Genomic DNA, 20,014 nt, shown 5'->3' with positions numbered 1-20,014 from the left:
TTTTTTTCTCCACGATGTTAATCTCGGACTTGATCTTAGTAATGTCCTTATTAGCTTCTGTGCGCTTATTTCCGGTCGCGGCGTTTGCCCGCACTCGAGTGCATCTCAGCTCTGCACGCAACCTGCTGAGCTCTTTGCCATTAGTTTTAAATGCTTGCAGAAAATAAGCGATTCTGGAGGTAAAGTCACTCGCAGGCTCCTGGGGTCTCCTCACCCCCCAATCCTTCACATCCATGTCTTCACAGGGAGGGGGGGGCAGGAGAAACATTGCTGCTTCCCCCACCAGATCTCCTTACCCCCTCCGAACAGGCCGGTCACTGTGCGTCCTCCGTACCCGCCGGCCTACTCCGGGAACCAGAGGCCTGGGACTTGCTTTCCTCCTGCATCCCCAGTAACCTACCCCCCCCAGGCAGAAGGGAGCAGGAACCAAGAGCCACACAGATCGCCTCCCAGCAGAGCACTGACTCTCACACACGAGACGACCCCCCCCCGCAGATTGGAGCCACCTGAGGATTACACCCAGTAAACAGGATAGGAGAAGTGGTACTGTGCAGTGTGTGTGTGTATATATATATATATATATATATATATATATATATATATATAGCCAACGGCTGTCCGGGCATGCTGGGAGTTGTAGTTTTGCAACATCTGGAGGTCCGCAGGTTGGAGACCACTGCTCTAGGACAACCCACTGAACCGCCCACCCAATGTCCCCGCCCGTCTATTTATCTAGTTTGTCATTTTTTGCTCCTCCCCTTTTAAAATTCATAACGCTTTTATTTTTCTACCTACAGACTTATATGAGGGCTTTTTTTTTTGCGCAACCCATTGAAAACGTCAATTTAGCAATTTTTTTTTTTTTGTGTGTTACGCAGTGCACTTAATGGTAAAAATGACATAATATTTTATCTTCATTCTGTAGGTCAGTTTATTTAGTTTTTCTATCATTGTACTACTTGAAAAAAAAAAAAAAAGGCTAACCTCTTATGCATAAAATTGTCCTTTCCTGACCCCTATAACTTTTGTCTTTTTCTGTATACAAGGATGGATGAGGCTTATTTTTTGCGCAGTGATTTGTAGTTTTTATTGGTACTATTTTTGTTTTGATGGGACTTTTTGACTGCATTTTATTTAAAAAAATTCTGATATATGATGTGATAAAAAAAAATCTGTATTTTCCGTGTTTGGTATTTTTTTTTTTTTTTTTACCTATACAACATTTACCATTCGAGATCATAAACATTTTAATAGTTTGGACATTTTAAATTTTTTTGTAAAATGGGAAAATAAGGGTCTCTGCAACTGAGCGCCAATTTCACTGATCTGCCTCGGTCTCATTCACACAGCGGAATTTCCAAGCAGAATCTGGCAAACAAAAAAAATTCTGCTTCAAAATGTTGTTGCAGCAGAGTCCTATTGTTTTTTCAATGTGATTCTACTGCACCATGCACACGGTGGAATTTCCCTGCCAGAAACATCTGGTGCAAAAATTCACATTCCGGCCTCTGCAGAAAGAGTTGATATGTTATTTATTAGGATCCGCACAAAAATGCATTGTTGTCTATGGAGACGGCGCATGTTTTGCCGGCGCCAGCTGTCTCCGTAATGTCCCCTTAAAATTTTCTGTCCAAACATTCTGCAAAGATTCTGCCATGTGAACAAAGCCTAAAAAGGACTGAGCTATTTCTTTCATCTCATATTAACCTACCTTTATTTGTGCTTAGGGTGCGTTCCATGCTTTTTTTTCGTTCACACGGACGGTTTTTTTTTCGTTCACACGGACGTTTTTTTTTTCGTTCACACGGACGTTTTTTTTTTCGTTCACACGGACGAGTTTTTTTTTTGGTTCACACAGGGGTTTTTTTTTTTTTGGTTCACATTGACGTTTTTTTTTTTCTGCCTTACACGTACGCTTTTTTTTTAGTTCACACGGACGAGTTTTTTTTTTGTTCACACGGAGGTTTATTTATTTTTTTTGGTTCACATTGACGTTTTTTTTCTTTTCGTTCACACGTACGCTTTTTTTTAGTTCACACGGACGTTTTTTTTTTTTTCGTTCACACGGACGTTTTTTTTTTTTTTGGTTCACATTGACGTTTTTTTTTCTTTTCGTTCACACGGACGTTTTTTTTTTTTTCGTTCACACGGACGTTTTTTTTTTTTCGTTCACACGGACGTTTTTTTTTTTGGTTCACATGGAGGTTTTTTTTTTTTTTTTTTTTGGCTCACACGTACGTTTTTTTTTTCGTTCACACATACGCAGCTTTGATGTGCAGGATTTTCTGATTCAGATTTCAATGTAAACTAAATGACTGAGCAAAACTTCTTATCTGCAGCTACTGATCATGTGCATAAAATCTGCGCAGGATCCTGTAGGTGTGAACATACCTTTAGCGTATATGTTTTTTTGAGGAAAAACATATACAGTGACCCCCCCGACCTACGATGGGCAATCACATAAACGGCTATCCGGCAGCGCAGACTGCTTCAGCTGCCACCGGATAGCAGTTTACAGTGCCCCGTGTGGTCCACTGACGATCACTTACCTGTCCTCGGGGCTCCAGCGCGTCCTCTTCGGGATCCCCTGCATCGTCGGCGCTCTCCATCGTCATCATCACGTCGCTGTGCACGCCGTCCCGTCATCCAATAGGAGCGGCGTGCGTAGCGACGCGATGGCGGCGACTGAAAGCGAGGATACAGGGGAAGCAGAGGCCTTGCCGGAGTGTTGGGGACACCTCGGGGACGTGGAGACAGCGATGGAAGGCGACATCCAGGGCAGCGTTGACGAGCGTTGACGGTCCGGAGCGGTGGGGACACGTGAGTACAACCTCCAATACCAGTCGTCTACAACCTGCGGACCTCCAGATGTTGCAAAACTACAACACCCAGCATGCCCGGACAGCCGTTGGCTTAACGGATGCCGTTTCCCATTGTCATACATTTTCATACGTTTAATTCTGAGAACTTTCTGACCGTCACCGCTAGATGTCGCTGTCCCTTATACACAACAGTGCAATTCTCTCCCGCAAACAAGGAGTTAAAAATTTCTTCCCTTCATAGCCCCTCCCCCTTCCTTAGTGGCGCGAAAACTTGCTCCACCCCTCAGCTTCCATTGGCTGTGGCTGGCGCGAAACGGGTCACGTGGGGCTTAGGATTGGCGCGAAACTCCATCGTTGTCCCCCGCACTGTGCAGGAAGCGGCTCCTCTTATTATAGAACCGGACCCAGGATCAGAATGGACATAGCGGAGCCCAGTGTGAACGCCGCGGCCTCGGCGGCCCCGCAGGTGAAGGATGAGGTGGCGGAGAAGTGCCAGAAACTGTTCCAGGACTTCTTGGAGGAGTGAGTGTCCCGGCGGCTCCCCCATCCCCCCGCGTGTATCCATGTGAGGTCCCTGCTCAGAGCGCCGCTCTCCTCTAGGCTGGGCCTCTACAGCTCTTAGGACTACAACTCCCAGCATGTCCTGGCAGCCTAATGGAGAGCTATGGGTTAAAGGGGTACTCCGGTGGAAATGTTTTTTTTTTTTTTTTTTTAAATCAACTGGTGCCAGAATGTTCCACCGGAGGAGTACCCCTTTAAAACTACAACTCCCAGCATACCCCTAAGCAATGATCACACCACTACAACTCCCAGCATACCCCTAAGCAATGATCACACCACTACAACTCCCAGCATACCCCTAAGCAATGATCACACCACTACAACTCCCAGCATACCCCTAAGCAATGATCACACCACTACAACTCCCAGCATACCCCTAAGCAATGATCACACCACTACAACTCCCAGCATACCCCTAAGCAATGATCACACCACTACAACTCCCAGCATACCCCTAAGCAATGATCACACCACTACAACTCCCAGCATACCCCTAAGCAATGATCACACCACTACAACTCCCAGCATACCCCTAAGCAATGATCACACCACTACAACTCCCAGCATACCCCTAAGCAATGATCACACCACTACAACTCCCAGCATACCCCTAAGCAATGATCACACCACTACAACTCCCAGCATACCCCTAAGCAATGATCACACCACTACAACTCCCAGCATACCCCTAAGCAATGATCACACCACTACAACTCCCAGCATACCCCTAAGCAATGATCACACCACTACAACTCCCAGCATACCCCTAAGCAATGATCACACCACTACAACTCCCAGCATACCCCTAAGCAATGATCACACCACTACAACTCCCAGCATACCCCTAAGCAATGATCACACCACTACAAGTCCCAGCATGACCCCTAAGCAATGATCACACCACTACAAGTCCCAGCATGACCCCTAAGCAATGATCACACCACTACAAGTCCCAGCATTCCCTAAGCAATGATCACACCACTACAAGTCCCAGCATGACCCTAAGCAATGATCACACCACTACAACTCCCAGCATACCCCTAAGCAATGATCACACCACTACAACTCCCAGCATACCCCTAAGCAATGATCACACCACTACAACTCCCAGCATACCCCTAAGCAATGATCACACCACTACAACTCCCAGCATACCCCTAAGCAATGATCACACCACTACAACTCCCAGCATACACCTAAGCAATGATCACACCACTACAACTCCCAGCATGACCCCTAAGCAATGATCGCACCACTACAACTCCCAGCATGACCCCAAGCAATGATCGCACCACTACAACTCCCAGCATGACCCCAAGCAATGATCGCACCACTACAACTCCCAGCATGACCCCAAGCAATGATCGCACCACTACAACTCCCAGCATGACCCCAAGCAATGATCGCACCACTACAACTCCCAGCATGACCCCAAGCAATGATCGCACCACTACAACTCCCAGCATGACCCCAAGCAATGATCGCACCACTACAACTCCCAGCATGACCCCAAGCAATGATCGCACCACTACAACTCCCAGCATTCCCCGGGCAATGATCACCAAACTGGCTCCAGCTATTGCAAAGCTACATCTACCATCATGTCTGTTGGAGACCAGCAGGTCCAAGCAGCCTATTGGATAGTCATTGGTAGGAACTACAACTCCCAACATGTCCCAACAGTCTCTGGGAAAACCATGTGTTGGAAACTACTGCATTAGATCAGAGTAACTTAATCTTTTGCACTCCAGATCTTTCCATACTACAACTCCCAGCATGTCCTGAGCAGTGATCACCAACCTGTCACTCTCTATTGCAAAACTAGAACTCCCATCATCCTTGTCTCCTGGGGAGCAGTGGGTTACAGACTATGGGCCCCCATCATGGCCTGACAGCTGAAGAGCCACAGGTTAGGCATTACTGGTACAGACCGGGGGCCTCCAGCTGTTACAAAACTACAACTCCCAGCATGTTAGCTATCCAGACATACTGGGAGTTGTAGTTTGGGAACAGCTGGAGGCACCATGATCTAGATCAGTGGTCTTCAACCTGTGGACCTCCAGATGTTGCAAAACTACAACTCCCAGCATGCCCGGACAGCCGTTGGCTGTCCGGGCATGCTGGGAGTTGTAGTTTTGCAACATCTGGAGGTCCGCAGGTTGGAGACCACTGATCTAGAGGGTTATGTACAGATCAGTAGTGACCAATCAAATTGCATTAAAAGTTCCAGAACAATCCCCAATATATTGTTGCTTCCGTCTGTACAATCTGCTGTGTATGTAACTAACATGTCCCCGTGTTCTCTGCCTGTAATAAAACCTGATGTGTCCGTCTGATGTTAATCCATCTTCTAGGTGGGAGTTGGTCTTGCAACAGCTGTAGGCCCACAGTTTGGCGACCACTGTTCTAGGAGGGGCACTCATCCAAACAATGTGGGTTAGTTACCCATAGCAACTGATCAGACTGCTTCTAGTGTTCTGAGGCCGAAACAAAACAAGTAAACTGGTTGCTATGGGCAACTGGTCAATTTTTCTTCTTGAATAGTTGTCCATAGCAACCAGAACTACTATGTTTCTGACTGGTTGCTAGGGGCAGCTGCACTCCGCCTCCTCCCATGTTCTTGGTACTAACACCGTGTAAACTCTCTAGTAGTCCAGAGTACTAAGTACTCGCTGATACCTTCTTGTTTAAATGGGCGCTGTCATTAAAGCGGTACTCCGGCGCTTAGACATCTTATCCCCTATCCAAAGGATAGGGGATAAGATGCCTGATAGCGGGGGTCCCGTTTATAATCAGTCCCCGGAGCATCTTCGCTCCGGCTCTGATTACTGTCGATCACGGGGCCGAAACGTTGTGACGTCAAGGCTCCGCCTCGTGTGATGTCACGCTCCGCCCCTTCAATGCAAGCCTATGGGAGGGGGTGTGACAGCTGTAACGTACCCTCCCATAGGTCCACATTGAGGGGGCAGGGCGTGACGTCACATCGCTCCCGCCTCGTGATCGACAGTAATCAGACCCGCTCCGGGGACTGATTATAAACGGGCGTACAAGATCACGGGGGTCCCCAGCGGCGGGACCCCCGCAATCAGGCATCTTATCCCTCATTTATAATTTACTCCCTGCTTTAAAAAAAAAAAAAATCGGATGTCACGAACAAAATGTTCCAAATGCTGGGGAAGCGGAGTACCCCTTTTAAAAGCACAGACTTTGGTCTCCTGTGGGACTGGCAGGAGACCAAGCTCTGGAATAGCCCTCCCTGTCATATACACAAGCGAAGAGCGAGCGCTGTTCACTGCCTATGACCAGACGGCACCTCCTGAGTTTGTTCTCCTGCCAGTGCCGCAGGAGACCAAAGTCTGTGCTTTTAAAAGGGGTACTCCGCTGGAAAACTTTATTTTTTTTAAATAAATCAACTGGTGTCAGAAAGTTAAACAGATTTGTAAATTACTTCTATTAAAAAAATATTAATCCTTCCAGTACTTATTAGCTGCTGAATACTACAGAGGAATTTCTTTTCAGACCACAGTGACATCTCTGCTCTCTGCTGACATCTTTGTCCATTTTAGGAACTGTCTAGAGTAGGAGAAAATCCCCAACATATGCTGCTCTGAACAGTTCCTAAAATGGACAGAGATGTCAGCAGAGAGCACTGTGCTCGTGATGTCAGCACAGAGCACTGTGTTCCAAAAAGAAAATGTATTTCCTCTGTAGTATTCAGCAGCTAATAGGTACTGGAAGGATTAAGATTTTTGTAATAGAAGTAATTTACAAATCTGTTTAACTTTCTGGCACCAGTTGATTAACAAAAAGTTTTCCACCGGAGTACCCCTCATAAAGGGATAACTGGTCTAGGGGCAGAGTACCCCTTTAACCCCTTAAGGACCGAGCCATTTTATACCTTAAGGACCGGAGCGTTTTTTGCAATTCTGACCACTGTCACTTTAAACATTAATAACTCTGGGATGGTTTTAGTTATCATTCTGATTCCGAGATTGTTTTTTCGTGACATGTTCTACTTTAACTTAGTGGTAAAATTTTATGGTAACTTGCATTCTTTCTTGGTGAAAAATCCCAAAATTTGATGAAAAAAATGAAAATTTTGCATTTTTCTAACTTTGAAGCTCTCTGCTTGTAAGGAAAATGGATATTCAAAATATATTTTTTTTGGGTTCACATATACAATATGTCTACTTTATGTTTGCATCATAAAATTCATGAGTTTTTACTTTTGGAAGACATCAGAGGGCTTCAAAGTTCAGCAGCAATTTTGAAATTTTTCACAAAATTTTCAAACTCACTATTTTTCAGGGACCAGTTCAGTTTTGAAGTGGATTTGAAGGGTCTTCATATTAGAAATACCCCATAAAAGACCCCATTATAAAAACTACACCCCCCAAAGTATTCAAAAAAACATTCAGTAAGTGTATTAACCCTTTAGGTGTTTCACAGGAATAGTAGCAAAGTGAAGGAGAAAATTCAAAATCTTCATTTTTTACACTCGCATGTTCTTGTAGACCCAATTTTTGAATTTTTGCAAGGGATAAAAAGGAGAAAATTTTTACTTGTATTTGAAACCCAATTTCTCTCGAGTAAGCACATACCTCATATGTCCATGTTAATTGTTCGGCGGGCGCAGTAGAGGGCTCAGAAGGGAAGGAGCGACAAATGGTTTTTGGGGGGCATGCCGCATTTAGGAAGCCCCTATGGTGCCAGGACAGCAAAAAAAAACACATGGCATACCATTTTGGAAACTAGACCCCTCAGGGAACGTAACAAGGGGTACCTTAATACCCTACAGGTGATTCACGACTTTTGCATATGTAAAAAAAATATATATTTTTTTTACCTAAAATGCTTGGTTTCCCAAAATTTTTACAATTTTAAAAAGGGTAATAGCAGAAAATACCCCCCAAAATTTGAAGCCCAATTTCTCCCGATTCAGAAAACACCCCATATGGGTGTGAAAAGTGCTCTGCTGGTGCACTACATGTCTCAGAAGAGAAGGAGTCACATTTGGCTTTTTGAAAGCGAATTTTGCTCTGGGGGCATGCCGCATTTAGGAAGCCCCTATGGTGCCAGGACAGCAAAAAAAAAACACATGGCATACCATTTTAGAAACTAGACCCCTCGGGGAACGTAACAAGGGGTAATTTGAACCTTAATACCCTACAGGTGTTTCACGACTTTTGCATATGTAAAAAAAATATTTTTTTTTTACCTAAAATGCTTGTTTTCCCAAAAATTTTACATTTTTTAAAAGGGTAATAGCAGAAAATACCCCCCAAAATTTGAAGCCCAATTTCTCCCGAGTACGGCGATACCCCATATGTGGCCCTAAACTGTTGCCTTGAAATACGACAGGGCTCCAAAGTGAGAGCGCCATGCGCATTTGAGGCCTAAATTAGGGACTTGCATAGGGGTGGACATAGGGGTATTCTACGCCAGTGATTCCCAAACAGGGTGCCTCCAGCTGTTGTAAAACTCCCAGCATGCCTGGACAGTCAACGGCTATCTGGCAATACTGGGAGTAGTTGTTTTGCAACAGCTGGAGGCTCCGTTTTGGAAACAGTGGCGTACCAGACGTTTTTCATTTTTATTGGGGAGGGGGGTTGTATAGGGGTATGTGTATATGTAGTGTTTTTTACTTTTTATTTTATTTTGTGGTAGTGTAGTGTTTTTAGGGTACAGTCACACGGGCGGGGGGTTCACAGTAGTTTCTCGCTGGCAGTTTGAGCTACGGCAGAAAATTTGACGCAGCTCAAACTTGCAGCCGGATACTTACTGTAATCCTCCGCCCATGTGAGTGTACCCTGTACGTTCACATTGGGGGGGGGGGGAACATCCAGCTGTTGCAAAACTACAACTCCCAGCATGTACGGTCTATCAGTGCATGCTGGGAGTTGTAGTTTTGCAACCGCTGGAGGCTCCGTTTTGGAAACAGTGGCGTACCAGACGTTTTTCATTTTTATTGGGGAGGGGAGGGGGGCTGTGTAGGGGTATGTGTATATGTAGTGTTTTTTACTTTTTATTTTATTGTGTGTTAGTGTAGTGTAGTGTTTTTAGGGTACAGTCACACGGGCGGGGGGTTCACAGTAGTTTCTCGCTGGCAGTTTGAGCTGCGGCAGAAATTTTGCCGCACCTCAAACTTGCAGCCGGATACTTACTGTAATCCTCCGCCCATGTGAGTGTACCCTGTACATTCACATTGGGGGGGGGGGGGGGGGAACATCCAGCTGTTGCAAAACTACAACTCCCAGCATGTACGGTCTATCAGTGCATGCTGGGAGTTGTAGTTTTGCAACAGCTGGAGGCACACTGGTTGTGAAACACCGAGTTTGGTAACAAACTCAGTGTTTTGCAACCAGTGTGCCTTCAGCTGTTGCAAAAGCTACAACCCCCAGCATGTACGGACAGCGGAAGGGCATGCTGGGTGTTGTAGTTATGCAACAGCTGGAGGCATACTACTTTGGCTGGGGATTGTAGTTATGCAACAGCTGGAGACACACTGGTTTGCTACTTAACTCAGTGTGCCTTCAGCTGTTGCAAAACTACAACTCTCAGCAGTCACCGACAGCCAACGGGCATGCTGGGAGTTGTAGTTATGCAACCACCAGATGCACCACTACAACTCCCAGCATGCACTTTAGCTGATTGTGCAAGCTGGGAGTTGTAGTTACACAACAGCTGAAGGTACACTTTTCCATAGAAAGAATGTGCCTCCAGCTGTTGCAAAACTACAAGTCCCAGCATGCCCATAAGGGCATGCTGGGAGTTGTGGTGGTCTGCCTCCTGCTGTTGCATAACTACAGCTCCCAGCATGCCCTTTTTGCATGCTGGGAGCTGTTACTAAGCAACAGCAGGAGGCTGTCACTCACCTCCAACGATCCTCGCCGCACAGGTCAGTCCCTCGTCGTCTCCGCCGCCGCCGCTGCTCCTGGGGCCCCGATCCCAACAGGGGCGCCGGGGATCGGGGTCCCCAGCACCCGGGGTGCACGTCCCGCACCCGCTCACGTCCTCCGGAAGAGGGGCGGAGCGGGTTGCGGGAGTGACACCCGCAGCAGGCGCCCCGATTGGTCGGCCGGTAATCCGGCCGACGAATCAGGGCGATCGTGAGGTGGCACCAGTGCCACCTCACCCCTGCTGGCTCTGGCTGATCGGGGCCGTCTCTGACGGCCCCGATCAGCCAATAATTCCGGGTCACCGGGTCACTGGAGACCCGATTGACCCGGAATCCGCCGCAGATCGCTGGACTGAATTGTCCAGCGATCTGCGGCCATCGCCGACATGGGGGGTCATAATGACCCCCCTGGGCGATATGCCCCGATGCCTGCTGAATGATTTCAGCAGGCATCGGGGACCGGCTCCGCTCCAGATGGTTGCGGGGGGCCGGTAAAACACATGACGTTCTCATACGTCATGTGTCCTTAAGGACTCGGAAATGGAGACGTATGAGAACGTCATGTGTCCTTAAGGGGTTAAGCAGATGGAATGCACTGTGGGCCAGAAGGGGGGGCCCTCTAGTGGCCAGATTTATAAGGCCATGAAAGTGACATAAAAAGATGTTGTTTTTTGTGTTATTTTTACAGGGAGTAAATTACAAATGTATTTATTTTAGCTGCTGTATCATATAATGACAATTCCCATTTAATATCGTGATAGTAGAGATGGCGCTACACTTTTTGAAGCCTTTAGCCAAAAAGAGGCCTTCACTGACACTTATAATTAAGATAGTCTTCATCACCTCCCAAATGGTTAGAAAGTCCCATCTTACTAGGTGAAGTCCCAACTACTTAGAGGAGGAAGAATTCCCTGTCTACCTACTGGGGGCTTCTACCAACTGTGTCATCACCCACTTCATGCATTGTTTATGGAAGCCCCGAAGATACCAGCCATCTGTACACAGCTCTGGTATCTCTAGCATTCCCCGTCACTCCGTGTATTGGGAAGAGCTGGGGCTCTGTTCTCCCCAAATACTTATTCCCTATCCTGTGAATGGGGGGTGGATATGGTTTTTAAATGCTGAAATACCCCCATAAGGTTCTACTTGCTGACTGTCCTGTAAATAACTGCAGCACAGTCACATTCACTTGCCAGTGCTGCAGTTACCTATACAGTAGGTGACCAGAAGTGGTACTGTGAAGAAGCTACGTGGTCCAAACTTGTCCCTCTTAGGTTAGACCAGTGTACCTCCAGCTGTTGCAAAACTACAACTCCCAGCATGCCCGGACAGCCAAAGGCTGTCCGGGCATGAAGGGAGTTGTAGTTTTGCAATAGCTGGAGGGCCCCTGGTTTGGAAACACTGGGTTAGACAATCACTGACAAAGTAATGTTTCCTATAAGCGCTCACGCCATCACCTTCCGCGTCGTACTTGTCTCGCCAGTGATTAGCGTAGCGGCCGTCACAGCGACTACAGGTGGGGGCCGGAGCGAAGGCGAGTGCTTTCTATACAAAGCAGATACCTTGGGTATGGAAACGAATAAACTCTCTCATTAAACTTTGAATGTGACATCCCAGGAATAAAATGTGTAACCGATGATCCATCCACCATCTGTTCACTTCAGCCATGTCTATAAATGGCATTAACAGGATTCTTCCTCTATAAACTTCAGCTTCCAGAATGCAGATGGAGAATTAAAGTACAAGAGTGACGCGGAGGAGCTGATCCGCCCGGAGAGGAACACGCTGCTGGTCAGCTTCCAGGACCTGGAACAGTTCAACCAGCAGCTGGCGACCACCGTCCAGGAGGAGTTCTACAGGTGAGGCTGCTGACGGTTCCCCCCTAAAAAAAAAAAAAAAATATATATATATATATTTATTATTTTTTATGGACCGGTCATTCATCCTGCCTTCCCTCCTTTGCAGAGTCTACCCGTATCTGTGCAGAGCAATCCGGGCCTTCGCCAGGGACCATGGCAATGTGCCACAGAATAAGGAGTTCTACCTGGCTTTCCAAGACCTTCCCACCAGACACAAGTAAGAATATTATATATTTTTTACTATTTGGATTTGTAACCTGTTAAAGGGGTACTCCCCTGGAATTATTATAATTTTTTTTTTTAAATCAACTGGTGCCAGAAAGCTAGACAGATTTGTAAATTACTTCTATTTAACCCCTTGCCGCAAATGGATGTTTATTAATGTCCGTCTGCCGCTACCGAGGTATGACGCGCGCTCAGCACGTGAGTGCGCATCACACCCGGTGGGTCCCGTTTGCTATAGGCAACCAGGACCCACAGCTAACGCCAGACATTGCTGATCGGGCTGATGTCCGGCATTAACCCTTTAGATGCGGCAATTAAACTTGATTGCCGGTTAGCTCAGTGCTGCTGTTCGGGACAGCCGCGGTGAAATCGTGGCGTCCCGAACAGCTTGCAGGACACGAGGAGGATCCCTACCTGCCTCCTGCTGTCCGATCGTCGAATGACTGCTCTGTGCCTGAGATCCAGGCAGGAGCAGTCGAGCGGCGATAACACTGATCAATTGCATGGCAGTGATCAGAGTTAGAGATGAGCGAACTTACAGTAAATTAGATTCGTCGCGAACTTCTCGGCTCGGCAGTTGATGACTTATCCTGCATAAATTAGTTCAGCTTTCCGGTGCTCCCGTGGGCTGGAAAAGGTGGATACAGTCCTAGAAGACTCTTTCCTAGGACTGTATCCACCTTTTCCAGAGCACCTGAAAGCTGAACTCATTTATGCAGGCTAAAGACAGCAACCGCCGAGCCGAGAAGTTCGTGACGAATCGAATTTACTGTAAGTTCGCTCATCTCTAATCAGTGTAGGAAATCAGTGAGTGCAATGTTATAGTCCCCTATGGGAGCTATAACATTGCAAAAAAAAAAAGTGTTAATAAATGGGAATTAACCCCATCCCTAATAAAAGTTTGAATCGCCCCCCTTTTCCCATTAAAAAAAATGTAAAAAATAAACAAATGTGGTATCGCCGCGTGCTTAAATGTCCGAACTATAAAAATATATCGTTAATCAAACCGCACGGTCAATGGCGTACACGTAAAAAAATTCTAAAGTCAGTCCAAAATAGCGTATTTTTTGGTAGATTTTTATACAATAAAAAGTGATCAAAGAGTCTGATCCAAACAAAAATGTTACCGATAAAAAATTCAGATCACAGCGCAAATAATGAGCCCTCATACCGCCCCTTATATGGAAAAATAAAAAGGTTATAGGGGTCAGAAGAGGACAATTTTCAATGTATTAATTTTGGTACAAGTAGTTATAATTTATTTTAAGTAGTAAAATAAAATCAAACCTATAAAAATTGGGTATCCTTGCGACCGACCGTATGGCCCTACAGAATGAATAAAAGGTGCAATTTTTACCAAAAACTGCACTTCGTAGAAATTACAAAATGGCTTTTATTTATTTTTTTCAATTTTGCCTGACAAATCATTTTTTTTTTTTTTGTTTCCCCGTAGATTTAGTAGTGAAATTATTAATGGTATTGCAAAGTAAAATTTTTGGCGCAAAGAACAAGCCCTCATACGTATTTTTAGGTGGTAAATTGAAAGTGTTATGATTATTAGAAGGTGAGGAGGAAAAAAAACAAAAGTGCAAAAATGAAAAATCGCCAAAAAGGGAAGGGGTTCAAAATCTTAATCCTTCTAGTAGTATGCTCCACAGGAAGTTCTTTTCTTTTTGAATTTCCTTTCTATCTGACCACAGTGCTCTCTGCTGACACCTCTGTCCATTTTAGGAACTGTCCGGAGCAGGATAGGTTTGCTATGGGGATTTGCTCCTAAAATGGACAGAGGTGTCAGCAGAGAGCACTGTGGTAAGGCAGAAAGGAAATTCAAAAAGAAAAGAACTTCCTGTGGAGCATACAGCAGCTGATAAGCACTGGAAGGATTAAGATTTTTAAATAGAAGTAATTTACAAATCTGTTTTAATTTTCTGGCACGGGTTGGTTTAAAAAAAAAACTTTTTTTTTTTTCCCAGTGGAGTACCCCTTTAAGGACATCAGGCGTAAATTTACACACTTGATGCACTTGAGGCCTAAATGCGCAAAATCTGCTGCTGCAAAAATAAGGACGTGTGAACTGACCCTGAAGGGGTTTTCCTACCTTGTCCAATAATGGTGTATTGGGGGATGTACCATGACTTGACTGGATCCTCTATCGATCGTCACTAGAATGAAGGTGGCAGCATCTGAATTGTTTCGGGCACAACACTGTATTAAAGGGGTTATCCAGGAATAGAAAAAAAATCTAACTTTTTTAAATAAAAAAAACACGCTCCCCTGTCTGTCTCCAGGTTGGGTGTGGTTCTGCAGCTCATTTTTATTTAAGTGAACAGAATAAAGTTGTAATACCACACCCAACCTGGGGACAGACAGGGAGCTGTTTTTGAGAGAAATTAGTTCTGTTTTCCTATTCCTGAATAACACCCCTTTAACCAGGCACCGCTGCAACTCTGCCCCCAATAAGTTGGCATTTCATTATAGTGGTGGTACAGCTCAGTGTTTCCCAACCAGGGTTCCTCCAGCTGTTGCAAAACTACAGCTCCCAGCATGCCCGGACAGCCAACGGCTGTCCGGGCATGCTGGGAGTTGTAGTTTAGCAAAATGCTCCCCTGTCTGTCTCCAGGTTGGGTGTGGTTCTGCAGCTCAGTTTCATTGAAGTGAACAGAACCAAGTTGTAATACCACTCTCAACCTGGAGACAGACATGGAGCTGTTTTTGAGAGAAATTTGTTCTGTTTTTTTTTATTCCTGGATAACCCCTTTAAAGGACAACTGCAGCGGTATGACACTTATCCCCTATCCACAGGATAGGGGATAAGTTGTTTGATTGTGGGGGGTCCGACTGCTGGGACCCCCTGTGATCTCCTGTACGGGGCGCCGCCATTAGCGCTCATGGTGAGCGCTAAGGCACGTAGCGTCGACCTAGAGGTTGACGGTGACGCCCTGTCTCCTCCCCGTCCCCATACAGTTATATGGGGGAGGCACGAACGCTGCCTCCCCGCCTCTCCCATAGAGATGTATGGAGGAGGCGTGCCGGCTGCAACGTCATGCTGCGGCCAGCTCCCCCCCCCCCCCCTGCACTGGAGAGCCGCGGCCCCCTACAGGAGATCACAGGGGGTCCCAGTGGTCGGACCCCCCGCGATCAAACACTTATCCCCTATCCTGTGTTAATCACGCTGTAGATGTCCTTTAACCAGGCACCGCTGCAAGCCCCCAATAAGTTGGCATTTAATCATAGTGGTGGTACAGCTCCCTAGGTCAGTGTTTCCCAACCGGGGGGCCTCCAGCTGTTGCAAAACTACAACTCCCAGCATGCCCGGACAGCCATTGGCTGTCCGGGCATGCTGGGAGTTGTAGTTTTGCAACAGTGTGAACCTACCTAGCCTAAGACTGATGGTAAACTTGTCAAAGACTTTGGATTCTTGGCACAGATCCATTATGGGGTTTCCTAATAGATCTACCAATTGTTAATATGTCCGCAGGATCAGAGAGCTGACCACACCTCGCATCGGATCCCTAATGAGGATCAGCGGTCAGGTGGTGCGGACTCATCCCGTGCACCCGGAGCTGGTCAGCGGCACCTTCCTGTGCTTGGATTGTCAGACTCTGGTCAGGGATGTGGAGCAGCAGTTCAAGTACACGCAGCCGAGCATCTGCAGGAACCCCGTGTGCGCCAACCGGAGGCGGTTCATGCTCGACACCAACAAGTCCAGATTTGTGGATTTCCAGAAGGTAACGTTAAGTGGTTCACAATGTCTTCTCCCATAGCCCTACAGTCCCCTACTCTGCTGAAAAACATATATATATATATATATATATATATATATACACATATATACATTTATTTTATTTTTTTTATCAACTGATGCCAGAAAGTTAAACAGATTTGTAAATGACTTCTATTTAAATCCTTCCAGTACTTATCAGCTGCTGTACGATCCACAGGAAGTTCTTTTCTTTTTGAATTTCTTTTTCTGTCTAACCACAGTGCTCTCCGCTGACACTGAACTGTCCAGAACAAGAGATGTTTGCTATGGGGATTTGCTCCTCCTCTGAACAGTTCCTAAAATAAACAGATGTGTCAGCAGAGAGCACTGTGATCAGACAGAAAGGAAATAAAAAAATAAAAAAAAACTTCCTGTGGATCATACAGCAGCTAAGTACTGGAAGGGTTAAGATTTTTTTTTTTTTTTTTTAAATAGAAGTAATTTACAAATCCCCATAGCAAACCTCTTCTGCTCTGGACAGTTCCTGACATGGACAGAGATGTCAGCAGAGAGCAATGTGTTCAGACATAAAAGAAATTCAAAAAGAAAAGAATTTCCTCTGTAGTATACAGCAGCTGATAAGTACTGGAAGGATTTAGATTTTTTTTAATAGAAGTCATTTACAAATCTGTATAACTTTCTGGCATCAGTAATAAAAAATAAAATGTTTTCCAGTGGAGTACCCCTAAAGGGGTACTCTCGTGGAAAGCTTTTTTTTTTATTTATTTATTTTTTAAATACACTGGTGCCAGAAAGTTATACAGATTTGTAAATTACTTCTAATAAAAAATCTTAATCCTTCCAGTACTTTTTAGGGGCTGTATACTAAAGAGAAATACAAAAAAGAAATGCATTTCCTCTGATTCCATTACCATAGTGACCTCTGCTGTCCATTTAAAACTGTCCAGACCAGGAGAAAATCCCCATAGCAAACATATGCTGCTCTGGACAGTTCCTAAAATGAACAGCAGAGGTCAGCAGAGAGCACAGTGGTCATGACATCAGAGGAAAAGCATTTCTTTTTTGGATTTCTCTTTAGTATACAGCCCCTAAAAAGTACTGGAAGGATTAAGATTTTTTTATTAGAAGTAATTTACAAATCTGTTTAACTTTCTGGCACCAGTTGATTTAAAAAAAAAAATAATACGTTTTCCACGGGAGTACCCCTTTAAATGGCAGGTCTGTCATACTTCACTGTAGTGAATTACAGTATATGATGACTTTACATTGTTTTTTGTCACGTGTTTATTAGGTTCGCATCCAGGAAACCCAGGCCGAGCTGCCACGGGGCAGTATTCCACGTAGCGTGGAGATTATTCTACGTGCAGAAGCTGTGGAGTCGTGTCAGGCCGGGGACAGGTGCGATTTCACAGGGTGTCTTATTGTGGTCCCTGATGTCTCCCAGCTGACTACTCCAGGTAACTGATAATACGTGAGCTATCTATAAAGATATGGCCAATGACGGCATGACATGTATAGTCTGTGTAATCAGAGTCCAGCGGTTATATATCTGCGATGCCCTTTGTACATATAGATATACAAGTGTATTAATATTCCATTAAGTCACCTTTGGAGATTATCACCAAAGGAAAAAAAAAAAGTTGTTGAAAATTGGTTACTTGTGCAAAACAACGATCAGCCTCCAAAAATAAGCAACAATGTATCAAATTGTAGTCCGTTTATATTCAAAAATATCTGACAATAAAAAAAAAACATAAGTCAGTAAAAGCAACTTGTACGTCAATGAATAGTGCATAGCGGTAAGACTAAACAATAAGAATAGAACCATACATCAATCTGAAAGAAAGGAATAGTACAGTGATCCCTCAACTTACAGTGGCCTCAACATACAATAGTTTCATCATACACTGGTCTTTTCTGGACCATCGTAACTATAAACCAGAAACAACATTGAATGAATGGACAGTCCAGATCTGTGATGCCTGTCAATGGCTGAAAGAACCGACCAATAAGAATGGGCATTCACTGGTAAAAGTATTACTGAAGTGTAAGCACTGGCTGGTGTCTGGTGGCGCCCCCTACAGTACAGGGAGGTATTACATGTTCTGTACTCTTTACCTGTATTACTGAACTGTAAGCACTGACTGGTGTCTGGTGGCGCCCCCTACAGTAGAGGGAGATATTACATTTTCTGTACTCTTTACCTGTATTACTGAAGTGTATGCACTGACTGGTGTCTGGTAGCGTCCCCTACAGTACAGGGAGGTATTACATGTTCTGTACTCTACCTGTATTACTGAAGTGTATGCACTGACTGGTGTCTGGTAGCACCCCCTACAGTACAGGGAGGTATTACATGTTCTGTACTACTCTTTACCTGTATTACTGAAGTGTATGCACTGACTGGTGTCTGGTGGCGCCCCCTACAGTACAGGGAGGTATTACATGTTCTGTACACTTTACCTGTATTACTGAAGTCTATGCACTGACTGGTGTCTGGTAGTGCCCCCTACAGTCCATGGAGGTATTACATGTTCTGTACTACTCTTTACCTGTATTACTGAAGTGTATGCACTGACTGGTGTCTGGTAGAGCCCCCTACAGTACAGGGAGGTATTACATGTTCTGTACTACTCTTTACCTGTATTACTGAAGCGTATGCACTGACTGTTGTCTGGTAGCGCCCCCTACAGTACAGGGAGGTATTACATGTTCTGTACTCTTTACTTGTATCACTGAAGTGCATGCACTGACTGGTGTCTGGTAGCGCCCCCTACAGTACAGGGAGGTATTACATGTTCTGTACTACACTTTACCTGTATTACTGAAGTGTATGCACTCACTGGTGTCTGGTAGCGCCCCCTACAGTACAGGGAGGTATTACATGTTCTGTACTCTTTACCTGTACCAGGATTAGCTGCTCCTTTGGACACCAGGTCAGGGCGGCTCCATGTTACTTTTTTAGGACACTGCGTGTACTGTACAGGACCCTGAAGAAGATCCTGTCCTCTACATAGACAGTGATTACAGCTCCCAGCAGATCTTTATTACTTTTATATGTAAGGATTTGCTTTATCTATATTAGTTATCTGCTTATATTTCAGAACAAATTACCAGATTTCCATAGAGTTATAGTCTCAACATACAATGGTCTCAACATACAATGGTCGTCCTGGAACCAATTAATATTGTAACTTGAGGGACCATTGTACAATCATTGTGAAACATTACAACCAGAATGTGTATAAAAATCAAACACAAACCATGAAGATACAGGATAGAAGTGTATAGCATATGCAGAGTCAAACACCATGCACCTACCCCAACGTACGTTTCGATATGGGGTGCTTGAATAAAGATAAATTACAATTTGATACGTTTTTGCAAGTGCCTATTTTTGAAGGTTGACCATTGGGTATTCCGGCATCACCTAAATACACAGCAGTGATTAAGTAGACCAATGTTTATGAACCAGTGTGCGTGCCTCCAGCTGTTGTAAAACTATTACTACAAGCATGTTGGGACAGTCTTTTTGCAACAGCTGGAGGCACCCTGATAGGGAAATAGTGAATTAAAGGATAAATCTGTGATGTTGCTTTAAGCTTTAGATGAAAAAAATTATGTTTCCTACAGGCGCCCGTGCCGAGACCAGTTCCCGGGTTGGTGGAACCGAGGGCTATGAAGCCGAAGGGGTCCGTGGTCTCCGTGCCCTCGGAGTCAGAGATTTGTCTTACAGACTTGTTTTCCTTGCTTGCTATGTGGCTCCTACAAATCCCAGGGTGAGTTACACTGAGATGACAGCAATGGTGGTTCCTGTAATAGTGTTTTCCAAACAGTGTGTCTCCAGCTGTTGCAAAACTACAACTCCCAGCATGCCCGGACAGCCGAAGGCTGTCCGGGCATGCTGGGAGTTGTAGTTTTTCAA

The 20,014-nt window shown here is 45.2% G+C and overlaps 1 protein-coding gene across 1 annotated transcript in view; it reads left to right on the top strand.

The window, feature by feature from the left end:
* The first annotated feature begins 3,129 nt into the window (after nucleotides 1-3,129).
* Nucleotides 3,130-20,014, top strand: part of MCM6 (minichromosome maintenance complex component 6) — a 28,133-nt gene continuing 11,248 nt past the window's right edge. Inside the window, exons 1-6 of the mRNA XM_056533319.1 lie at nucleotides 3,130-3,344; nucleotides 11,994-12,140; nucleotides 12,247-12,357; nucleotides 15,844-16,093; nucleotides 17,381-17,546; nucleotides 19,723-19,868. Coding sequence (XP_056389294.1) covers nucleotides 3,238-3,344; nucleotides 11,994-12,140; nucleotides 12,247-12,357; nucleotides 15,844-16,093; nucleotides 17,381-17,546; nucleotides 19,723-19,868 — 927 coding nt within the window. The 5' untranslated portion in view covers nucleotides 3,130-3,237. The remainder of the gene's footprint in view (nucleotides 3,345-11,993; nucleotides 12,141-12,246; nucleotides 12,358-15,843; nucleotides 16,094-17,380; nucleotides 17,547-19,722; nucleotides 19,869-20,014) is intronic.

This window comes from Hyla sarda, chromosome 8 (assembly GCF_029499605.1).
Source record: "Hyla sarda isolate aHylSar1 chromosome 8, aHylSar1.hap1, whole genome shotgun sequence".
NCBI lineage: Eukaryota > Metazoa > Chordata > Amphibia > Anura > Hylidae > Hyla > Hyla sarda.
The sequence above is the reverse complement of the archived record's forward strand: the minus strand, read 5'-3'. Positions and strand labels throughout refer to the sequence as shown.